The following is a 23,693-nucleotide window of genomic DNA, read 5'->3' as shown; positions in this document are numbered from 1 at the left end:
AAGCCATACTATTATTGTGCTATTTGTCCTATTCATAAAAGTCTTTCAGGGAAACCTTGATTTATGGGAGAGAAATTTGAAGAAGTGAAGGGAAACTTGTTGAGCAAAGACAAACTCGAAAATAAGTTTGATTCGGGTAACAGTTCAGGTTGGAAACCCTCGACATTTGTTGCGAGAAGCATGATTGGTTCGAGGTTGACGAATCAAGACAAGGTATGTGACTATTGTAAGAAGAAAGGCCACATTAAGACATATTGTTACTGTACAAGCCCAAATTGCCCGGGCCCACATAATAAACGGGCCCAACAACCAGTTTTCAGACCCCAGCCCAAAAAAAAAAACATCAAAATTTTAGAAACCCTAACAGCCTTAGCCCCCGCAACTACTGCCCTCCCTGCGCACCACCCCTAGCAGGCGCCGCACGTCGCGCTTGTCACTCCGCTCGCGTCGTGCGCACTCAACGGCCACCGAACCTGCGGAAAAAGGGCATACAACGCAGCAATAACAAATAATATGAGAGAATCAAGGGATTTTATTTTTATTTTTATTTTTTATTGTTATTTCTTTAAGATTCGGCTATAAAACCGAATGATGATAGTGTGAAAGAGGGGGGATTTTTCAGTGTAAAGACAGATAAAAAGAAAAGGAAAAACACTAAGAATACAAATTTTTTTTTGAAGGTGAATCACGTTTTTTGATTTATTTTTTCTATTCTTATTTCGTTTTGTGAGAAGAATAAAAAAAGGGGGAAAGAGAGACTTACCAGACTTGGTTGCGTTCTGCTCTCCTCTCCGTCTCGATCGGAGGCTAGGACGGCATAGAAGCCGTGGGGAGCTCTTGAATGGCGCCCTCGGGGGTTAAAGAAACCCTAAAGAAGCAGCCCCTGCTTCAGGAGAGGGGAAACAAATTTTTCCCCTAATTTTTTTTAAACTTTAAAACACAAACAAAACGGCGTCGTTTTAGTGGCCAGACCCGCGCATCGACCCGACCCGCAACAGGGTCCGCGCGTTCTGGCCCCAAATGGTTAATTTTCGCATTTAGTCCCTTGGGTTTTATGAGCATGTTTAAATCAACTTTTTATTTATTTTAATTTTGATCTCATGTTTTATTTTTGCTTCAAATTAGTCCCGTTACTGCGCAGCGTTTTAGGGAGGCGGGTTATTTCCCTTTTGGTCCTCTACCCTTGCGCGCACATTCAGTGCGATCCTGTTTTCAAATTTACTTCGAATTTAGCCTTTTTTTCCTTTTTTAATTCAATTTAACCCTTCATTAACTATTTTATTATTTTTATTATTATTATATTATTCATTATTTTATCATCATCATTATTTTTATACACTTACACGCATTTTTATATAATATATATATATACATATACTTTCAATAAATAAATGTGCATCTTACATATATATATATATACATTATTATTTTATTTTCATATTTTTTATACATATTTATATACTCATACTTTACTAATATATTTTACCTATTTTTATTTATATTTTATAAGTACATGTACATACTTTATTATTATTTTCTTTTCATAAATTTTATATACATGTTTTAATATATGCATACACATATTTTAAAATTCACTTATATATCGTATTTTATTTTGTAAATACACGTACATATTTTTATATTTTTATGTTATTTTCACGATTTTCAAATACATACATGCATTTTATTTTGATTGATATATTCCATTCCATCTTTTATATGTACACTTATATTTACATGTTGAATATATGCGTACACATGCTTGTAAATTTACTTGTATATTTTACTTGTATATATATTTGTAAATATTTATTCATATATGTTTTAAATTAAAGTTTTGTTTCATATTAGACATTAATCTTTAACATACCTTTCGGGAAAATATTTTGATTTTGTCAAAACGTTAAAATCATCATATTTTACAAATTTTCAAAGTATTTGGCGTTCGCGATTCTCGAGAAAGACCGTGTCCTAACTTACTGGATTGCGATTATTCTTCGATGAATTTAGAACGTTAAGTATTCATTTTGCATTAAATTCACAAATCTCAAATAAAGGCTTGTTCTCGGGAATCTAAAAGTGTTGGGTCCTGACTTACTGGTCCTGATATTTTGACTTCTCGAAATAAGAATTTTTAAAACAAAAGGTGCTATTTGGTATTTTGAAGACTTAAAAATATTGTGCCCTAACTTACTGGGTGTGGTGTTTTATTTCTTTGAAATAAGAATGTAGTATTATTTTGATTCGTTTGCGAGTTAAAATTTCTCTTTTAAAATCTTTTTAAATTTTCGACACCAAGACATTAAATAATCAATTTAGTACCAATTTTGGGCGTTACGAAGGTGCTAATCCTTCCTCGTGCGTAACTGACTCCCGAACCTGTTTTCTCAAACTTCGCAGACCAAAATTATTTTTTTAGGTGGGCCGGTCACACCTTAATAAAGGATCGGTGGCGACTCCAGTTTTTTTTGTTTTTTAAGTCGACAATCAAAATTTTTGTTTTCAAAAACGGTTTCGACAGCTTGGCGACTCCACTGGGGACTTAGAGAGTCGAGCCATAAACTGATTATATTTGTCTTTATGTCGAAAATCAAAAGTGTTTTAAAAAATTCATGAGTTCCCTTCGTATTCATTGAGTTTTGGTATGTTGGCAACTCTGCATTTGCATTTTGCATTTCACCCTTTAAGTGGGAGCGAGAAACTAGTCCTTCGTGAGGTTTTCACCTCCGTGCAGGGTAGTGGACCGCTTCCAGGATACATCCGTACCTATGTCTTTGTGAGATTTTCATCTCCGTGTAGCCATAGGGAAATGTGTCCCCCTGAACTGAACTCGATCCACATGAGCCTATAATGGGCGAGGTTCGAGGAATCTGCTGGTTCGGGTACCCTTACTCTAGAGGCTAAGCCTCATATAGTGAACCTTAGGAACTTGCCCTAGGTAGAACTATACCAAGCCCTAGTGTATTCCTGAACAAGTGTTCTTATTATTTCATGTTAAATTATGTCTTTATGTGTGATACTGACTTTTTTTTTGTGTTTCACTTTGACTGCATGAGATTTAGACCGCATGGCATTTCATTTTAGAAAAGAGGTGTTGATTCTCGTTCGGTTGTCAAATAGAGAGCTTGTCATACGGAAATGGGTTTCTTGATAAAGTGGAAAATAATACGGTTGCCCGAATATGTTCCGAGAAAACACAACAAGAGAAAGATAATAGTTTAATGGAGGACTACACAATCATTGCTCCGCTGCCCGAAGACTCAAGCTGACGAAGATTATTCGAGAGCCGCTGAACTTTTTTTTAAAGAGAAGCCAACGAGCATCACGACGATAAAGGAGCAACGAGTCAACGCCCGGATCAAGTAAAAGGAGATAGAAGAGACATCCCTTTTGAAGAGTTCGTGAGATTTATCTTAATGTTTGAATGAAGAAGAGGATCGAATGACTCCGCTTATGAGGGCAAAATCGTATATATATCTGCTTTATGTAAAGATATTTGTTTTCTAGTAAAGTTGTTCTAATAGAATTGAACCAAGAATCAACGTCTCTTTTCGCATTCATTTCATGCATTTGCATTTCATTGCATCATATGCATTAAAAACCTTTAATTGATCCTAATTAATTAAAATTATTGCTCAGTTAACCTGGAAACTAACCAACCAACCCAACACCGATACGGCACTCGGGCAAAGATGAAAGATATGGATCAGAGATTAGAAAAGCTCGAACAGTACCAGAAGGAGATGCAAGACCGGCTTCAGCTACAAATGCAGGAGCGGTTAGACAAGATGAAGCAAGAAATGTCTGAGAAGATGCGGGAATCTCAAGAGGACATAGTGGCAAAGTTAACCCGACTGATAGCAAAGGGAGGTGACAAAGGAAAGGGCCCCATGACAAATGTCGATGAGGGAAATGATGATGAACTTTTCTATCCTCCAGTTTTCACCCCTCCGCATGAGCGAGCTCAAGCTGAATACCCGCGCAAATCTACTGTCACCACCATGCCTCAATAATTTCGAGCTGGTGTTTCGAACCTCCAAGCTGGGCCGGGTTTTAACCCTGAAAATAATCCCGTTAACTCTGCCATCCCTGACTTTGATGAAGTGGTTGAGAAGGAAAGAGTAAAGGAAGAGTTACCGAAGCAGTTGGAGGAAAGATGCAGGTGGCTCGAAGAGAAGTTCAAGGCGATAGAGGTTGCCGAGAGTTATCGAGGCATTGACCTGAAAGAGCTGAGTTTAGTGCCGGATTTAGTACTCCCTCATAAATTTAAGATGCCTGAGTTTGAAAAGTACAATGGGACAAGCTGCCCAGCAGCTCACATCACCATGTTCTGCAGGCGAATGACGGGTTATGTTAAGAACGACCAACTCTTGATACACTGTTTCCAAGACAGCCTTACGGGGGCAGCATCTAAATGGTACAATCAGTTGAGTCGTGCCACGATTGGCTCATGGAGGGACTTGGCACATTCGTTCATGAAACAATATAGTCATGTGACTGACATGGCTCCTGACAGAATTACCCTTCAAAACATGAAGAAGAAGCCGAGCGAAAGCTTTAGGCAGTACGCGCAGAGATGGAGGGAGGTCGCAGTCCAAGTTCAGCCATCACTCCTGGAAAAGGAAATGACCATGCTATTCATTAACACCCTGAAGGCACCTTTCATCACACATATGTTAGGAAGTGCCACAAAAAGCTTTCATGACATAATCATGAATGGTGAAATGATTGAGAGCGCTATAAGGAGCGGGAAAATTGAGACAGAGGAGAGTAACAAGAGGTCAATCTCAAGAAGAAGAGAAAATGAGGTGGACAACACGGGTTACTCCAAATCAGTTACTGTGAGTCAAACAAGAAAGGTGGTTGGTAATCAACAGAATTCATCGAGGCAAGATTCCGGTATAAAGACCGAGAGGCCCCAATTCACGCCAATTCCGGTACCGTATAAGGAACTGTATCAAAATTTGTTTGATGCACATGTTGTTTCCCCTTTTCATGTGAAGCCTCTACAACCGCCGTATCCTGAATGGTATGATACGAACGCACAATGTGAATATCATGCGGGAATTACGGGACACTCGATTGAGAATTGCACTACCTTCAAGAAGCAAGTTGAAAGACTTATCAACATGGGGATTGTCAAGTTTGGTGACTCATCTAGTGCAAGAAATCCATTACCCAATCATGATGGATGATGGGGAGAATGCAATATATGAAGAAGTGGTAAGATTTTCACACTGATGCCATATGTGCAGACGCAATTAAAAGGGTTCTGGTCAGATACCCGCATTGGATGTGTTATAAATAATGGGTCTGCAGAGAAAACCCCTATATTATTTAGAGTCTGATAGAGTAATGTTCAGAACACACTTGTTGCTTTTAGCCTAGAAGCAATAAGAACTTCTTTGTGAAATGGGCTCATGTCTGAACATTATTATTTTTAATGAAATACACTATTGCAATCATCTTTGAGCAAATGTTCTTTCATTCTTTACGTTTTTTTCTTTCATTCCTTTGGATTTTTCTGCCATTCATTTATATTATTCATATATTATTTTGTATATCCTTCGGTACTCACCATGGGTCCCCAAATATCAATGGCATGAGTGACGTTGCTACAGACTCAGAATTTCCTTTTTAGTGAGATATGTGTTTAGAGGGATCTCACAACTTTGAAGATGACATGGATTGTAGCTTATCTCCAGACCTATTGAGGATGGTAGAATAAGAGGATAGACAGATCCTACATCACAGTGAATCATCAAAAATTGTGAGCTTGATGAAGATTGGAATTGACATGACCGCAAAGACGAGGCGGGACCTTATAGAGCTACCCCAAGAATTCAATGATGTCTTCACATGGTCATACCCAGATATGCTCGGGTTAAGCACTAACTTGTAATCTGAATAACAGCATGATGTCAGAAATGTGCAGTAGGTTCAATATCGATGCTATGAACGATGCAGTAAATTTTCTTTGCTGAGGCAATATCCTCCTTTTTGGCTTATCATAGCTTTACTCATTGAAGTCGACTTGCCATTTCTCTTTATCCTAAGAGGAAGACCCGGAGGTTCGTCCCAAAGAATTTCAAAAGGGGGGAGCTAGTGTTGGGAAAAATCTTTCCTATACAAAAGGATTTTAGAGGAAGATGGATGCCAAATTAAGAGGGTCCATATGTCATAAAGAAAGCATTTTCTGGGGAAAATTTTGATCCTAAGTAAGATGGATGGTAAAGATTTTCCAAGCTCTGTAAACTCAAATTCCGTTAGGAAGTACTTTTCCTAAAAGGTGGGACCAAGGTGAAAGCCTACAAAGGGCGCTTTGAGTCAAAAAAAAAGAGAGAGACCAGGGTGAAACCCTACAAAGGGAGCCTTGAGTAAAAAAAATGGAGAGGCTAAGGTGAAAACTCACAAAGGGCACCTTAGACCAAAGGGGATTTGAGTTGAAAACCCGAAAAGGGTGGCTCAAATATTGATCAGAATGGGGCATGAAGTAATCAGAGCAGCTCAAATACTGATCAGAATGGGATATGCAGTGGTCTTGCTATACCAGAATCAGCAGGAAAGGGTATGCGACACCTTGGGGCATCGATAGAGTATGGTAGATCTCTTAAACACATGTCAAACCCAGAAAGGTCTTCAGCAAGTTTGTACAAAGAAGTTCAAGCTACGATATCTGGGGCACCTAATCCTTATACCATTTTTGTTATTCTTGGAACACTTCATTCATTTCCAAGATACACATTTTTAAATCCATTTCTTTGTCATTTATCTTTATTATCTTTGACAACTTATTCATTTCAAGCTATGCTCAGAACCAACTCTATTCTTATCCATAATCTTTTTTGAAAGCATGTTGCATTAGAATAATGATTAATGGACTAATAAAACTTTCACAAAGGAAGTTTTGCATATTACTCTAGAAGTTTCTGAATAATATAGGAACCTCAAACAGGACTATTGTTTAGAACGCACTAGGTTGGGAATCTGACAAAGAAGAGTCTAAATTAAGACTATCCCCTTGAATTTTATTGTCTAACAAAATGACAAGATATCGTGTTGGTGACAAAGCTTCAATGAACAAGTAAGCAATGATCACCGAATAACAAGAAGAAGTTGTTCTTGGAGACGATTTCTTCATTTGTGCTTGAGCATTTGGTACAACACCTTGGGAATGGTGTAAGAGGCTAAAGAGTTTCACATCCTGTATCCTTGAATTATGATAGCAGAGAATTGAGAAAAGGCCAAATCTTTCACATCTTCGTTTACAACGGGAGAAAAATGGTACAATTTTTTGCATCCCAATGGATCAAACTTAAAGGTTTACAGTAGGGGGCAATCTGGTCAAATGTTCTTTGGAGACGCCAGCCGGGTAAAGAGGCGCTATAGCGCATTTACGATTAAACCTTAATAAACTTAGAGTAATAATAATTCAAGCGTTAAAATATCATTTTCATGACATTTTGCTTTCATTCAAATGTCATTCATACATGTCTAGTTAGGGGCATTTGATTCATTCTGATCATGACATCCTAATCATTAGGCATAATTGGTTCATGAAATAAATCATACAGGTCATGTTCTACAGAGAGCAGATCAGTGAAATCATGAAGCCTTATCTCCCTGAGCAACAGTGGAGCAGGTTGAATGCAAAAGATCTTGTCTTCCCATACTGGTGGTGAAGTAGATCCATGAAAACAGATCTTGTCTTCATGTACTGGCGTGAAGTAGATCAAAGAAACAGATCTTATCTCCATAAGCAGTAGTGGAGCAGATCAAAGATGGTAGATTTTACCTCCCTGAGGGTGCAGTGGAGTATATTGAAGCCAGTAATTTTATCGCCCCGGTTGGCAGTGGAATCGATCGAAGAAAGTAGATCTTGTCTTCATGTACTGGCATGAAGTAGATCAAAGGTAACAGATCTTGCCTTCCCATACTGGTGGCGAAGCAGATCAAAGGAAAAGTAGATCTTGTCTTCATGTACTGGCATGAAGTAGATCAAAGACATCAGGTCCTGTCTTCCTATATCGGTAGCGAAGTGGATCGAATATGCAGATCTTGTCTTCCCATACTGGTGGCGAAGTAGATCAAAGAAAGCAGATATTGTCTTTATGTACTGGCGTGAAGTAGATCAAAGATACCAGATCTTGTCTTCCCATACTGGTGGCAAAGTAGATCAAAGAAAGCAGATCTTGTCTTCATGTACTGGCGTGAAGTAGATCAAAGATACCAGATCTTGTCTTCCCATACTGGTGGCGAAGTAGATCGAAGAAAACTGATCTTGTCTTCATGTATCGGCGTGAAGTAGATCAAATACAACATATATTGTCTCCCCATACTGGTGGTGGAGTATATCGAAGAAAGCAGATCTCGTCTTCCCATACTGGTGGCGAAGTAGATCGAAGAGAGCAAATCCTATCTTTATGTATTGGCGTAAAGCAGATTGAATAAAACAGATCTTGTCTTCATGTACTGGCGTGAAGTAGATCAGAGATACCAGATCTTGTCTCCCCATACTGGTGGCGAAGTAGATCGAAAAAGCAGATCTTGTCTTCATGTACTGGAGTGAAGTAGATCAAAGATAGCAGATCTTGTCTTCCCATACTGGTGGTGGAGTAGATCGAAGAAAGCAGATCTTGTCTTCATGTACTGGCGTGAAGTAGATCAAAGGAACAGATCTTATCTTCCCATACTGGTGGCGAAGTAGATCGAAAAAGTGGATCTTGTCTTCATGTACTGGCGTGAAGTAGATCAAAGATAGCAGGTCCTGTCTTCCTATATCGGTAGCGAAGTGGATCGAATACACAGATTTTATCTTCCCATACTGGTGGCGAAGTAGATTGAGGAAAACAGATCTTATCTCCCTAAGCAGTAGCGGAGCAGATCAAAGGTGGCAGATTTTACCTCTCTGAAGTTGTAGTGGAGTACATTGAAGCCGGTAATTCTACTTCCCTGGGCATCAGTGGAATAGATTAAAGATTACGGATCTCATCTCTCTGAAGTTGCAGTAGAGCAGATCGCATCAGATTTATCTTTAAGTTGTAGCAGAACAAATTGAAACTACAAGTCTTATCTCACTGAAGTTGCAGTGGAGCAGATTAAAGATAGCAAATTGAGAAGCTACAGCATACGAATCTTATCTCCCTGACATTGTAGTTGAGTAGATTGAAACGCTAGTTCCTGTACCTCTGAAGATGCAGTAGGAAGGAATGAAGCTACTTAAGAAGAAAAGCACCGAAGAACTCGAGGCTTAGTAAGGCCGGGCACAATTGGGCTTTTAGTTTTTGCTCTATTCCCGTTACACGACAATGAGCAAAGAGGGGCAGCTGTACAAGCCCAAATTGCCCGGGCCCACATAATAAACGGGCCCAACAACCAGTTTTCAGACCCCAGCCCAAAAAAAAACATCAAAATTTTAGAAACCCTAACAGCCTTAGCCGCCGCAACTCGCCTCCTGCGCACCACCCCAAGAAGCGCCAGACGTCAGCTTGTCACTCCGCTCGCGTCAGCAGCTCAACGACCACCGAACTCGCGGAAAAAGGGCATACAACGCAGCAATAACAAATAATATGAGAGAATCAAGGGATTTGATTTTTATTTTTATTTTTATTTTTTATTGTTATTTCTTTAAGATTCGGCTATAAAACCGAATGATGATAGTGTGAAAGAGGGGGGATTTTTCAGTGTAAAGACAGATAAAAAGAAAAGGAAAAACACTAAGAATACAAATTTTTTTTTTGAAGGTGAATCACGTTTTCTGATTTCTTTTTTCTATTCTTATTTCGTTTTGTGAGAAGAATAAAAAAAGGGGGAAAGAGAGACTTACCAGACTTGGTTGCATTCTGCTCTCCTCTCCGTCTCGATCGGAGGCTAGGACGGCATAGAAGCCGTGGGGAGCTCTTGAATGGCGCCCTCGGGGGTTAAAGAAACCCTAAAGAAGCAGCCCCTGCTTCAGGAGAGGGGAAACAAATTTTTCCCCTAATTTTTTTTAAACTTTAAAACACAAACAAAAGCAGTATTTGTTTTAGTGGCCAAACCACAGATCGACCGACCGCAATGAGGTCCGCACGTTCTGGTCCCAAATGGTTAATTTTCGCATTTAGTCCCTTGGGTTTTATGAGCATGTTTAAATCACGATTTTCAAATACATACATGCATTTTTATTTTGATTGATATATTCCATTCCATCTTTTTATATGTACACTTATATTTACATGTTGAATATATGTGTACACATGCTTGTAAATTTACTTGTATATTTTACTTGTATATATATTTATAAATATTTATTCATATATGTTTTAAATTAAAGTTTTGTTTCATATTAGACATTAATCTTTAACATACCTTTCGGGAAAATATTTTGATTTTGTCAAAACGTTAAAATCATCATATTTTACAAATTTTCAAAGTATTTGGCGTTCGCGATTCTCGAGAAAGACCGTGTCCTAACTTACTGGATTGCGATTATTCTTCGATGAATTTAGAACGCTAAGTATTCATTTTGCATTAAATTCACAAATCTCAAATAAAGGCTTGTTCTCGGGAATCTAAAAGTGTTGGGTCCTAACTTACTGGTCCTGATATTTTGACTTCTCGAAATAAGAATTTTTAAAACAAAAGGTGCTATTTGGTATTTTGAAGACTTAAAAATATTGTGCCCTAACTTACTGGGTGTGGTGTTTTATTTCTTTGAAATAAGAATGTAGTATTATTTTGATTCGTTTGCGAGTTAAAATTTCTCTTTTAAAATTTTTTTAAATTTTCGACACCAAGACATTAAATAATCAATTTGGTACCAATTTTGGGCGTTACGAGGGTGCTAATCCTTCCTCGTGCGTAACTGACTCCCGAACCTGTTTTCTCAAACTTCGCAGACCAAAATTATTTTTTTTAGGTGGGCCGGTCACACCTTAATAAAGGATCGGTGGCGACTCCAGTTTTTTTTGTTTTTTAAGTCGACGACCAAAATTTTTGTTTTCAAAAACGGTTTCGACAGTTACAAACTACAAAATAAGAACAAGAGGGCTGCTGAGAGAAACGAGGATGAAGTGGCTGATGCTAATATGACCAAAGACAAGGGTGATGATTGGTTGTTGGTGTCCACGAATGAAAAGTCTAAGTCTACGTTCGAGTAGATCCTGGATTCAGAGTGCTCTTTCCATATGTGTCCCAATAGGGGACTGGTTTTCCACATATAGTTCAATTGAATGTGGAGTTCTGCGTATGGGGAATGACTTACACTGTAAGATAATTAGTATTAGTCCCGTTCAAATTAGGATGCATAACAAAATTTTAAGGACTCTATTAGATGTCAGACATGTGTCTGATTTGATAAAAACATTATCTATTTGAGTATGTTGGACTTGAAAAAGTGCAGAATCATTATCGAGTCAAGCGACATTAAGGTATCCCGTAGAGTTCTCGTTTTTATGAAAGGTTGAAAGACTGACAGTCTCTATGTTCTTCAAGGTTCAACTATGACTGGTGTAGCAACAATTTCCTCGACAATTATGGAGTCGAAGTTGACTGGATGCTAGTCTAAGAAATTTGACTCTTTCATATTAAGCAATGGATCCGCTATTAAGAGTATTTAAGTTTTCAAGTTCAAATATTGGTTTGGACTTGATGAGTATCCTGCAAAGGTTTAGATAGGCCCGTGATGGGCTTGGAAAAGAAGGTATGAGAAAATACGAGTAAATGTGGAGATTTGTGGAGTGTGTCTTGTATTTACGAGCCGACGTCGTGACGAGACGACTACGACGTCCTGACTAGAAGATTGGCCACATCTCGATGACGCGAAGAATGATGTCCCCACAATGAGCATACAACGTTGCGACGTGGCAACGTGTTCCCCAATTCAACTGGGTTTTCTTCTCCCTAGTTAAATTCTGTTATTGTTTCCCAGTTAAACTCTAATTAGTCTAGGTTATTTTAGTCATATTTAATCTACAAATTTAGCATATAAAAGGGGCTGTTGTAACCTAAAATAATGATCTTTATCATCTTTTTGAGATTGAGAAAGTTCTGTGCATTTCGGGGAATTTTGGGTTTTAGCCTGAGTACTTTGTTCTTTCGGGATTTAAAGTTGTTTGTTGAGATTATCTCCATCTTGTACTCTTTCGATTTTTGCTTATTTAGTGAAGTCTCCTTTGCCCGTGGTTTTTTATCCTGTTATTTGGAGGAAATTTTCCATGTAAATATTTGTGTGTTTGATGTTTTTTACTTTTACTTTTGTTTTCTTGTTGCATATACGGGTCGGTCCCAACAACTGTGCAACATCTGACAAGTCGAGCAAACCCCAATAACCATGATCCATCATGAGCACATATAACACCACTTGATGTGGCTAAGTTGATATCCGTATGGACAACACCATCCCCATTTACTTTGAACCAGTGCATAGGCGATTAAGTCCACTTAACCATTGTCCATTTTTGCGTAGAGCTCAATGTTCCAACACCCTGCAACACAGTCGAACAACTAACAGTTTCATGGTATAGCCGCATACATCTTTCCCATATGCCCTCACCTTGTATCCATTCATCATAAAAAAAATTTCTTGTTCCGACAATACCACAAACACCAGCAAATGACGCCAAACTTGATGTCCAACAACAAAATATCGCGGTTTTGCTACATTTGTGGTTACCTGCTCTTTAATTCCAACCGTCATGAATTCTGAGAATATAGAAGGTTTAATTAAGAAAATGGACTCTAAAATATACTATTTTCCCATTTAAATATCTAAACTATTTTTTGATAAAAATGGTGCCTAAACTCTGGTATGTTACCACTTTTGATACAACCGTTACTCTCCATTAAAAAAAACAAACACTCCTAGCCATTTTTTTTCTTTCCCACAATCCCAACTTTTATTTTTTAATTGAAAGTGCATCTGGTAGAGTTGAGTGAATTGGTCCTCCTACTACTCTCGAAAGCAACAAACCCCTGTTTTCCTCTATCGATTCACAGTTCCAAAAGCTTGAAAATGATAGAAAAAATGTGCAGATATCTGGGCTAAGACAAAGTAATTTCTCTCTAAATTCAGTGTGTTGAAGGAAACAAACAAAAACCTAGAACTGATGGGAAAATATTATATATTATTTTTCATCTTAACCCCCTTACTAGAACCACAAAAATCATACCATTCAAAGCTCTATTTGTTGCAATGCCTTCAAGACTGTGAGGGAGTGTTTTCAAACCACAAGTAATGAAGAATCCATTGATGCAACACTGTTATAATGATCAAAAAGTCTAGAGAGGAGAATACAAGTAAAAGAAAAACATCAAAATCAATATTTTAAAAAAAAAATGTTATAAGATTGTTTTTTTAACGTGGATAACGAATAACAAAATCATAAAATTATAATTTAAGTATAGCTTTTGACCAAAAATAATTTAAGTATGTAGATGGAAAAATAATATAATTTTAAAATTAATTTCTCATTTAAACCTTTTTAACTCTAAACTTGTAAATCTTCAATAAAAGATAATTAATTTGTGGCTCCAAAGTTAGATCTCATTTACTATTGATGTTGAAAGGTGGTTCCCATTATTTCAAACTAAAAACAATTGTAAATAAGCAGCTTTCCAAACTAATCCCTATTATCTAACCGGGCTTTAATCCAAGCCCAAAAACTAAAATATTTATTTTTTATCTTTTGTAAAAATGTTTTTGACATTCCACAACATATTTTCTATCTTATTTTTAAAAAAAAGAACACTTTTTAAGCATAATAATAAGGGTAATTTTATATTATCAATCATTAAATTATGGATAAATTTTCGTTTTGGTCACTAAATTATTTGAAAATTTTAATTTAAATCACTAAATTATTTAAGTTATTTGACTATTAATTTTCTTTTAAAGTTTCGCAAGTAAGCTCCGAGTGACAATTCGACAACTGATACGGTGGATCAATACCCAACGATGAGTAGAAGAACTTATCTTATGTTCAAGTCGATTTGATGGTCAGTGTCAGAAATCAGAAAAAAAATTATTAAAATTTTGATTCGCAGATTTGTGACATTCAAAATTGTTTCATGAAAAAAAAATTGAATTATAAAATAATAGAAAAAAGAGAACTTTCAATTAGTACATACAATGCAAACAGAAAAAATTATATAATATCAATTTTAATAGTTAAATGACTTAAAATAAAATCTTTTGAACAATTCAATAACTAAATTATAATTTTTTTAGTTAAATGATAAAAACGAAAGCTTAACATTAACATGAATAGTAAATTAGAAGGCCAAGAAAAATAGCAACCTAAGGTTTACGATGTAAACGGCGACGTTTGAGATATGGGGCTCAAACTCTAGGCTAGAAAAATCGCTCACCTCCTCCATGTCATCCCTCTCGTCGCTCTGTACCCATTTTTCTTTACTTCCAAAACATCCCATGGTATGTTTGTTAATTTCATCATCTCCTACTCTGTTTTAGATCAGAAAATAACTTCTTTTTTATTTGGTTTTGCAGGCCCCAGAGAAGGACAAAGCCCCTCCTCCTTCATCTAAGCCAGCCAAGTCTGGAGGTGGAAAGCAGAAGAAGAGCGTCATCTTTTTATTATATCTTATGCTATATAAATAATGGGGTTGATCTTTCTGCTTTTCAAAAGTTAAATATGAAGTGGGGGGGGGGGGTTTGTTGTTTTATTAACAGAAGTGGAGTAAGGGAAAGCAAAAGGAGAAGGTGAACAACATGGTCCTGTTTGACCAAGCTACCTATGACAAGCTTCTCTCTGAAGCTCCTAAATACAAGCTTATCACTCCTTCAATACTCTCTGATCGTATGAGGGTACTTTTTTCATTTCTACCTCTTTATATTACATGTTAATCATTTTTTGTTGTTTTTGTAATGTTGTTTACCTTTGCATGATGTTTACCTTTCTTTTGCATTTGTGATGATATTAGTTTTCGATTTGATTTATGGTGTTGTCTCTAGTCTGGAGGTTGAGATCTAAACAGTTCATTCTATTTGATGTCGGCTTGTCGCTCTGCTCAATTTTTTGGAAAATAAATGTTTATCTGGCACGAGTTTTTTTATTGTTGAATCAATGGTGACTGCTACACGGATAGATGAATTTGGGCACCCTAATTCTTTGTTGTTTATTCAATGTCTGACCTCGAATGGTGATCTAAAGTAGGGTTATTTTGGGTCATAAACTCTTGTTGTATGTATTGCTGTGACAAAATAATATGGTCATACCCTCGTGTTATAGAGTTAGAATGCTGGTTCGAGGTCAGGTTGACATTCTTTTTATAGAATGTTTACTTCTAGTTCGCATGCGCTAACTCTATTGAATAGGGTCTAAACCTGGCTACTGTGTCTAATATGGTTTTTTTTGTGTGTGTGTGCACTTCACAGATTAATGGATCACTTGCAAGGAAGGCGATACGGGAGTTGATGGCAAGAGGGTTGATTAGGTTGGTCTCTGCGCATTCAAGCCAGCAGATTTACACTAGGGCAACAAACACCTAGATCTTTAGTTATATTTTTGCTTAATTAGTTCTAAGAAGTATTGCCATGGTTGAGTTTTGACTTGGATAAATGATTTTCCCCCCTTCAAATTTGGTTTAAAACTTCTCTTTCTACTTTTTCTAGAATGATTTAATGGTTGAATTTCAGCTGCTTTGGCCACTCAGCTTTCCTAGATGAAATTGATAAGGTCCTTAAAATGTCCTATTTGTGGAAATTGAGGCCAAGCAACACCTCTTTCTGTGTTAACTTGCTGGATTTTGAGGAAACGCGGGGGTAGAAGATCAAAATCATAATGTGGAGGAAATGGTTATTCATAAGAAGAGAAATTTGGGTCCATTTCTTTGTTCTGGAACGTTCCATGCCTTGAACTAGAGTTAAATCTTCAGAAGCATTTAGATAGATCTTTGAGGTATTTGTGTTGGCTGCTTATCTCCTATTCTATTGCCAAAGTTTGTTCATTTTTTAAGTAAAAAAAGCAAAATGCAAAGGCTTTCATTGTACTTTGCTTATTTTATGAGAGCTTGAGCAATCAAAATTGAATAAGTAAAACATAAAATGATCATGTGAAGAACTGAAACAAATATCAATGAATGTTGAAAGTTGGACCAAAACAGAAGAAATGACGACGATAATGGCACCCACATATCTTAACATTTTAGGTAAGCTTTTAAACTTATTAATAATATAGCTTCCGAATTTGTCATTTTAAATAAGAATTTTAATTTTATTAAAGTATTTAATAAATAATTTTTATTGTATTAATGCTTCTATTAAATTAATTTGTAATACAAATAAAAGTAATAATTTTTATATTGAATTTATTGAAATTATTATGTTTTCTCTCACAAAAAGAAAAATCAATTATTTATATAAGAAGTAGCTTTATATTTCACATATGAAATATTATAAATAATATTTATGTAATCTATTCTAATATATTTTTATTAACTACATATTATCTATGAACAATATAATCAATTTATTGACCATTAAGGAAAGAAAACAATGAAAATTTGCAACAAAACAATTTGTATTTTAATTAGTTATATCTTAAATAATGTTTGCTTTGCATTAATTATTAAATTGAATATGGTATCGAATTCTGTAATTATGATTAGAGTTTTTAATATTAAAAAAGGATTAATCAACACCATCCATTTTCAATATGATAAAAACATTTTGTTAAATAAGTATATTTTAATTATATTCGAGAACTCAAGTAAAAGAAATAAATAAAACTAAATAAAAAATGAAAAGCGTAAAATCAGTTGATATTAAAAACTAGTTTAATTTTAAAACTTTCACTTTATACTTCCATAGATCTTTCTCTTACGTGCTTCTTTTGGCTTTGTGAACATTTAGCCCTGCCCCTGCGTACTATAACTCTTATTCCCTATCTGAACTCTAGTAGCTCTACGATAGCATCATAGAGAATAGTGCCCGGTCATCACTACTGATAAGATTGAAAGAGAAAGGCAAGAAAATGTGGGTAGAGGAGAAACACTTACAGTCTTTTTTGCAAAATGAAAATGCCAATGGGCTTTTGTTGCAGTAAGTAATTCTTAGCTGAAAAACAAACTGCGCAAGACAAACTTCAAAACCTCCACTTACTGCCTAAGAATTTAATGAAACGAAAGAGAAACTAGGTTTATAGATGCCTTCCGCTATTCGCATCCAACCTATTTTTAAACATAGGTATAGTGATACGACCATCTAAATAAAAGATACAAACAAGAAGAAGAAGAAGAATGAATATACCCGTGTTAGACTAACATACGTTATCAATATATATCACCAAAATACTCCTAGACTAGCTGTAAATTTCATAAGTACTCCATCCACTTAAGTACAAACTTACCAGTCTTTCTATCTCTTTAGCAGTCGTGGACAAAAACAAATACCTCATTCATTATTACACAACTTACTCTTTAACATGTTAATAAATATTCATAGTCCAGTTTCTATCCTTATCATTTCCCAGTCCAAGTGCTAAATATTGATGTTTTTAACCAAAACAGGGAATATCATGGAGTGTTCTTCAAACTTACAAGAAAAGATGATAGCTGTTGTGATCGCCTCTTTCATCCTCCACCCAAGTGCTCATTCAAGACAAATGGCCTCTGTAAGATCCCTCCGTAAATAACCCAGCTACAAAAACTTTTACCCTTTGATGTAAATGTCACATGAAATGTATGCATGCAGGAAGGAAACATACCTAGGCAACATTTTGACTTCATTTGTGCCAAATATCTTATCATACGTAATAAAGATGGGGCAGGCATCTATTGCCCTCGGCAACAAATGGAACCACCAACACTCCCGGCAAAACCTAAAGGTCAATTTGTTTTTCCACCACAAATGGTTTTAGCTAGAATTGCCTTGGAAGCTCTCAAGTGTTCCAAACTATCAAAGACCCCTTCCTTCTAAACTCACAAGGATGAAAACTGTTCATGGCCTTCCCCATCAAAGCCATGGCTGCAAGGCTTGGAAACTGCTTCTCTTGGAGTTCATCCGATGTTGCCTTTGAGCTCTGTGGTTCACATAGCAATGCAGCATCAGGCTTCTTGTTTGGAGGTGAAGCTATGTGACGACACCATCGATGAATCCAAGTACGCGAAAGAGAGATTTCTTGACTTTTCCTCCCTGAACCACTGGAACTGGACTCGCCACTCTTTAATAGCACTGGATGTTGATCCAGTGCCAATTTTGATCTCACGTGGCTTCTACCTACTGTGGGCTCTGAACTTGTTTTGCTGCAATTCATGATTTTGCTGATCTTGTTCATCTTTACACGGGATGAAACTTCTCCCATTTTAGAGATTTTAGTACCAGAAGCAAAAGGATGTGAGGTGCTCAATTTGAGACGTTTAACCCATCTGCTGCTTGGATCTGGCTCCAGAGGACCATCTGGACAAGCAGTAGCATTGGAATTTGAAGGCTGCTCAGCATGGAAAAGGAGATGCTCTGCATCTAGGCTCTGGGTTCTAGAGGTGCTTGTCCCTCCATCATCTATTGAATTTGCTGCAGCTGGAAGTGCAGGAAGCCTTTCATTCATATCAGGTGATTCCCCGTTGACCATTTCATTCCCAGCTTCTCCAATACCATTTCCAGTTTCCGATAATGATGGTTTATGAACCCCCTTGATGTTCTGAAAATTAACAAACAGTTATGTCTAGTTTTGAATACTTAATACAGAGACCCTTTGTATAGAAAGAGGTACTTTTAGCATGCTATGCTCACTAGGATGTTAAGACCGAACTAAACCATAGCCTTCGGGAAAATACTCATTGTATGGAATATCAAGAACATATTGCTCATTAAAACTTTAGTCCAACCAAAGAAGTATTCATCCAAAAGGTACCATTATCTTAAAGCTACATCTGATCTGATTAAAAATTTCACTTTTAGCATAGTAAAACTGAATACGAAAGAATTACCTGATCTAATGGACATAAAGCCATTCCTGCAACAAAAGTAAGCTTATTAAATATGAACATGAATACTGAAAGAGCAAGTAAATATAAATTTAACTGAGTTTAAAGATATTTCGAAGAGTAACTTTCTAATTAGTCTGATGTGAGATTTTACAATACATAATTCCATTAGCTTCATGATTACAGAGGTAACATAAATACATACCTGAAAGAAGGCTCTTCTGGAAAACATCCAATTCCATCGCATCAGTTTCAACTGATGATTCATTCTTTAAACAAACAGTAGAAGTTCTGATGTCCTGAACATTTTCTTTTCTTTCACTATCTGTGGAGCTCTCCAGAGGTTGCAGTTTCACTCCTTGCTGACCATGGAAACTGAAACTGGGAGATAAGCTCAGGAACTCATTGAACATATTTCCCTTCAATTTGGGGGAGACTGTTGCATCTCTGAACTCTTGTCCTCCTTCAGTTAAGTTAACACCAGTCTTCTTTGTAATGAAAAATTGGTGAGTTGTTTGAGAAATCTTGGAGGGACCTGTGGGTAATTCTTCCACAGAATCAATAGTGGTACATATTCTCATGGTCTTGACATCATGTACAGAACGAGGTATTCTAGGCAGCAAGAGATATTCATCGTATGCTTTTCCTGATTTCTCAGCCTCAGGACTGCCCAAGCTTGGAAGCAATCTAAGCCTAGAATCATGTTCCACTTTCTGACTCTGCTTATTCTGACTATTGTTTCTTGACTGATCATGAAGTAATAGAGGTGCAACATTCTGCCTGGACAGTGAATTCTCCACTCTTCTGGACTCGAAAAGGCTATCAGCTTTCTTCTCATGGACCCAAAAGTTAGAATAGCTGCAAAGTTTAGCATCTGCGAGGTGCTCTTTGGATGCTACAACTGGGCTTGGTTGATCAATGTTTTCATGCGAATATGCGAAGGACTGTGTTGGAGCCGCAGCACTATTCAGTAAATATGGTACAATTTTAGAACATGACCCAACATTATCCCGAAAAGATGATGAAACAGCTAAAGTGTTGTTTTCAAGAAATTCATGAGGCTTGATCGGTTGCTGAGGAACTCGTGATATGCCCTCTGGATAAGTCCACTCACTTCTACCCAACCCAATAGAATTATGGCCATCATTGAGATCAATTTGATACTTCATTGCCTCACCGCCAGATGAAGTACCTGCATTATTCTTTGAAGACATGGCGTTCTCCCTATTCCCTAAATTGCTGAACAGTGGAAGAGGCTGTCCATCTAAAATTTCTTTCCCCGACTTCATTGAAGCCATCCTCTGACGCTTCTTCAAGGTGTCATCTGTTCTGTCTTCAGAAACGTCTCTAAATCCTTGAGAATAGGTTGAAATATTCGCTGCAATTTCAGTCCTAGAAAGCAAAGGGTGCTTCTTAAAATCTTCGTGATCATCTTTTTTCGGTCCAGGGGAGTGCAGTAAATGACTGCGAACCTCAGTGGATGGTTTATGCCTTGCATGTTTCCAGTGATCCATCCAAGCAGCTTGGCAATGATTCATAGATTTCCTAGCTGTTCCATCACTATCAGGATCTGATTTTGCAACACGATCAGACATTATATGATCAAATTTTATTTTAATTTCAGAAGTCTCAGGGGCTCATTGCACCTTAACTGAAAAAAAATTCAGCAAACACCATCAAACATAATATCCATTAGGTTTCAAAACAAAATTCAAACAAATTAGAAATCAGAAATTAAAAAAAAAATCAAAATCTAATGCTCATAAAGGCCAGTAATTGGAGCTTAGTGGCATTTAAGGATCAACAAGTTTTATGCGTAACTAATTACCCAATTTCAACCCATAAAGAAGGGAACCCAATTAGAAACCTTAAGGTTGAAGCAGCCAAAGAGTTCTTTGATTGCACTAGTTAAACCCTTATGATCAATCCAGGCTCCCAAAGTTACAACCTTTGGTCCCTCCTACGAATTTTAAACTGGATAGCACGATCCCACATATACTATAAAAGCAATATATTTTACAAGATCACGTGATCCGTAGTTAAATTTCCAAAAAAAGTTGATTTTCGCATATTCTTGTTTGATTGTATTTCCTAGTAGGAAGATAAATTTTGGATTATTATTAGTTTTCTTGTTTAGGACCTATATATTAGGCATTGATCTTTTCTACATTGGTATTGAAAGTTCTTCTAAATATTTAATTATTATTTTGTTCTGTATCCAAAAAAAATATACTATTTTCGTTAAAAGCTAACTTAATTACCAATAAACAAATATTTAATTAACTATTAGAAAGGACGTTTCACATTGTAACGTAACGTATTTATAATAAATAAAGAAGTACGTTTGGATTCTGGAGTTCATTCCATGAACCGAATCTATCCTTTTCAAATAAAGAAGAAAAATAATAGCACAAAAAAGACTACTTACTCATCCTTTCCCTTATTTTATATTTCATCGCTACTAATAAAACGGATTGTACTGTTCCGTAAGCAAAAGTAGAGAATCATAACTCATAAACTACTCAAGCAGAGCAGGTAGTAAAAAATCGGAAGAAGTCGAAACAAGTAAACAAGCTCCGTGCACCAACTAAACAACAACCGAAGATGCTAAAAGAAAGCAGTATGAAAGCGAGCAAGCAATAACGAGTAAAAATTAAGTCAAAACGGCGTAAGAACTCACCTCAACAGGCTGAGAAAGAGGAATCAAGAGTTCACGAAGAAAAGAAAGAAGGAAGATGAAGGAGAAGAGCAAGAGTTAAGCACAGATCCTTGGAGAATTTAAGATCAGAAAATAAGGAAAAATGTACAGTTAAAATTGGGGAATTTTGAGAATTTGTGGACGGTGGAAGAGATAGAAAAAGAGGGGGGTGGGGGAATGAAGGACGGGATGTAATTGGTGAAAGAAGGAAAGAAAGAAATGAAAGGAAAAAGAAGGCATCTTAGGAAGCTGAGAGCCACATTTTCACATGTCTTTAGCGAGTCGAGCCGATGAAATCTGGGAGCTGAATTAAACCGGGGTCCCACGCCCCTGCACTTTTCTATTATCATTTAAACAACGAAAATTAAGTTAATCAAATTTTAACTTAAATTAACATTCTAATTAGCCTTTTAATTTGAATTTAGAATTCTAATACAAAGTTGATTCATTTTCTTGATTTTGAAATTTACCAAATTTAACAATATTTTTTTTTTCGAAATCTATGTATTTTTAATTGGCTCTTAGGAAATTTGGACCGACAGTAATATTGCAGCCATTTGAGTTGCACCAACTTATGATATTATATATATGATTTCTCTGTGTAAAGGTAGATAGTCCAAAACCTTTTTACATGTTGGCTCCAAAATATCTTTATTTGTTATCGCATCATTAGATCTGAGTGGGAGGGTTTGGGTTTGAACTAAAAATTTTTTGAACGGTTCGTTTTTTTAAACTAGTCGAGTTTTAAGTAAATTTTTTATTCGGGTTTAACTCGAATTTGTAAAAAAAAAAGTTTCTTTTTGCTGTTGTTTTGTCACTATTTTTGTGCTGTTTCGCTATTATATTTCTACTATTTTATTATTATTATTTGAATATAATATAACTCTTGTTTATTATTAATTTTACTACTATTTTAGAAATATTTGCTTGTTAAGTTGCACTTATCTTAGTATTATTTAAGTATAAATAATTCTTTAATTTAATTTTATTTTATTGGTAAACATTTATTTTAATGTTTTTAGTGTATTTGATGTATTATATTTTTTAATTTTTTATATAAAAATAATAATATAAAAAAATTTAATATGGACGGGCCGAGTCGGACTCAAACCTAAAAAACGGACATAAAATTTTATTGAGGCCCGGCACATAATCACCTCTACACATCATATATGATATATATTAAATAAATAAATTTATAAATCATCATTAAAATAAAACAAAACAAAATAAAGTAAGAACCCTTCTATCCTCTCTTGCAAGGTTATTTCATAGGTTGAGAAGCTCTTCTTGTTGGGTTAATCTTAAAACAATCAAATAGTTTAAAATAATTTTAATTCGATTAATCTACATCAATTTTATTCCAATTCAAATAACATTTAAAATATATAATCAATTTGATTATTTGTTTTATTCAATTACTAATCAAATAGGTGGTGAATTGTGCCAAAGCACAATGAATCTAATCAACCAATAAATAACATTATAATTTAACGTACAATATTTAACTTATCGGTAACATTAAAATGAAAGTGAGATCTAATTTTAACCAACAAACTCGATTTATTTAAATTGGATCACACATTCACACCACAAAAAGCATATATATTACTTACCACATACACCATTATGAAGTTGGTCACAAGTATTAGAATGAATTAAACAATTACAAAGTTAATTATTCTAATTGATGACAATTATTCTAAGTTATCAAATAACATCGAATATTTAATAAACTTGAACAATTATAATTCAAACTGAAGATTCGAAAATACTAAAGAACAAAGAAGGATTGAGAACAAATTAAATTTTACGAATTTACAAGATCAAACTTCAAAAATCCTTTAATTAGAGAGTTTAGCATGCCATAGAGTTGAAGAACACAATAAACAAATATATAGCAATAAAGTTAGAAAATAGCCAAAAGTCCCTACTTTCCTCTCAAAAGATCTTGAATATATTGCCTAAATAACCTAAATTAGGTTACAAGTACTTGCTTGAAGTTGTAGATCTCAAAAAGGACCAAAATAACCTTAAAACTTAGACAAGCATGGACAAAATTCACAAAGGAAGC

General features: G+C 35.8%; 2 protein-coding genes across 6 annotated transcripts; one reads left to right on the top strand and one right to left on the bottom strand.

Moving 5' to 3' along the window:
- Nucleotides 1-14,204: 14,204 nt before the first annotated feature.
- Nucleotides 14,205-15,646, top strand: LOC105762869 (40S ribosomal protein S25-2). The gene is made up of 4 exons (XM_012580810.2): nt 14,205-14,410; nt 14,486-14,558; nt 14,667-14,803; nt 15,374-15,646. The coding sequence occupies exons 1-4, from the start codon at nt 14,354-14,356 to the stop codon at nt 15,485-15,487; spliced, it is 381 nt and encodes a 126-aa protein (XP_012436264.1). The 5' UTR covers nt 14,205-14,353; the 3' UTR covers nt 15,488-15,646.
- Nucleotides 15,647-16,739: 1,093 nt separating this feature from the next.
- LOC105762868 (uncharacterized) lies at nt 16,740-21,831 on the bottom strand. 5 transcript variants are annotated; one of them, XR_008191745.1, is made up of 6 exons: nt 21,602-21,830; nt 19,127-20,572; nt 18,925-18,950; nt 17,703-18,635; nt 17,536-17,607; nt 16,740-17,065 (listed from the first exon to the last, which is right to left on the bottom strand). XR_008191745.1 is itself a non-coding variant. In XM_052624820.1 (4 exons), exons 2-4 carry the CDS (start codon nt 20,457-20,459, stop codon nt 17,877-17,879), a joined length of 2,118 nt encoding a protein of 705 aa, XP_052480780.1. In that variant the 5' UTR covers nt 20,460-20,491; nt 21,602-21,831; the 3' UTR covers nt 17,251-17,876. The 5 variants fall into 5 exon arrangements, 2 of the variants coding, with proteins under 2 accessions (XP_052480780.1, XP_012436263.1); XR_008191744.1 differs by having other exon boundaries at nt 17,536-18,635; XR_001124041.2 differs by lacking the exon at nt 16,740-17,065 and having other exon boundaries at nt 17,251-17,607.
- Between the last annotated feature and the right edge of the window lie 1,862 nt (nt 21,832-23,693).

The sequence above is a fragment of the Gossypium raimondii genome, chromosome 12 (genome assembly GCF_025698545.1).
Source record: "Gossypium raimondii isolate GPD5lz chromosome 12, ASM2569854v1, whole genome shotgun sequence".
In the NCBI taxonomy this organism is placed as follows: domain Eukaryota; kingdom Viridiplantae; phylum Streptophyta; class Magnoliopsida; order Malvales; family Malvaceae; genus Gossypium; species Gossypium raimondii.
Note: the sequence above shows the minus strand (reverse complement) of the source record. Positions and strands in the feature narration are given on the sequence as shown.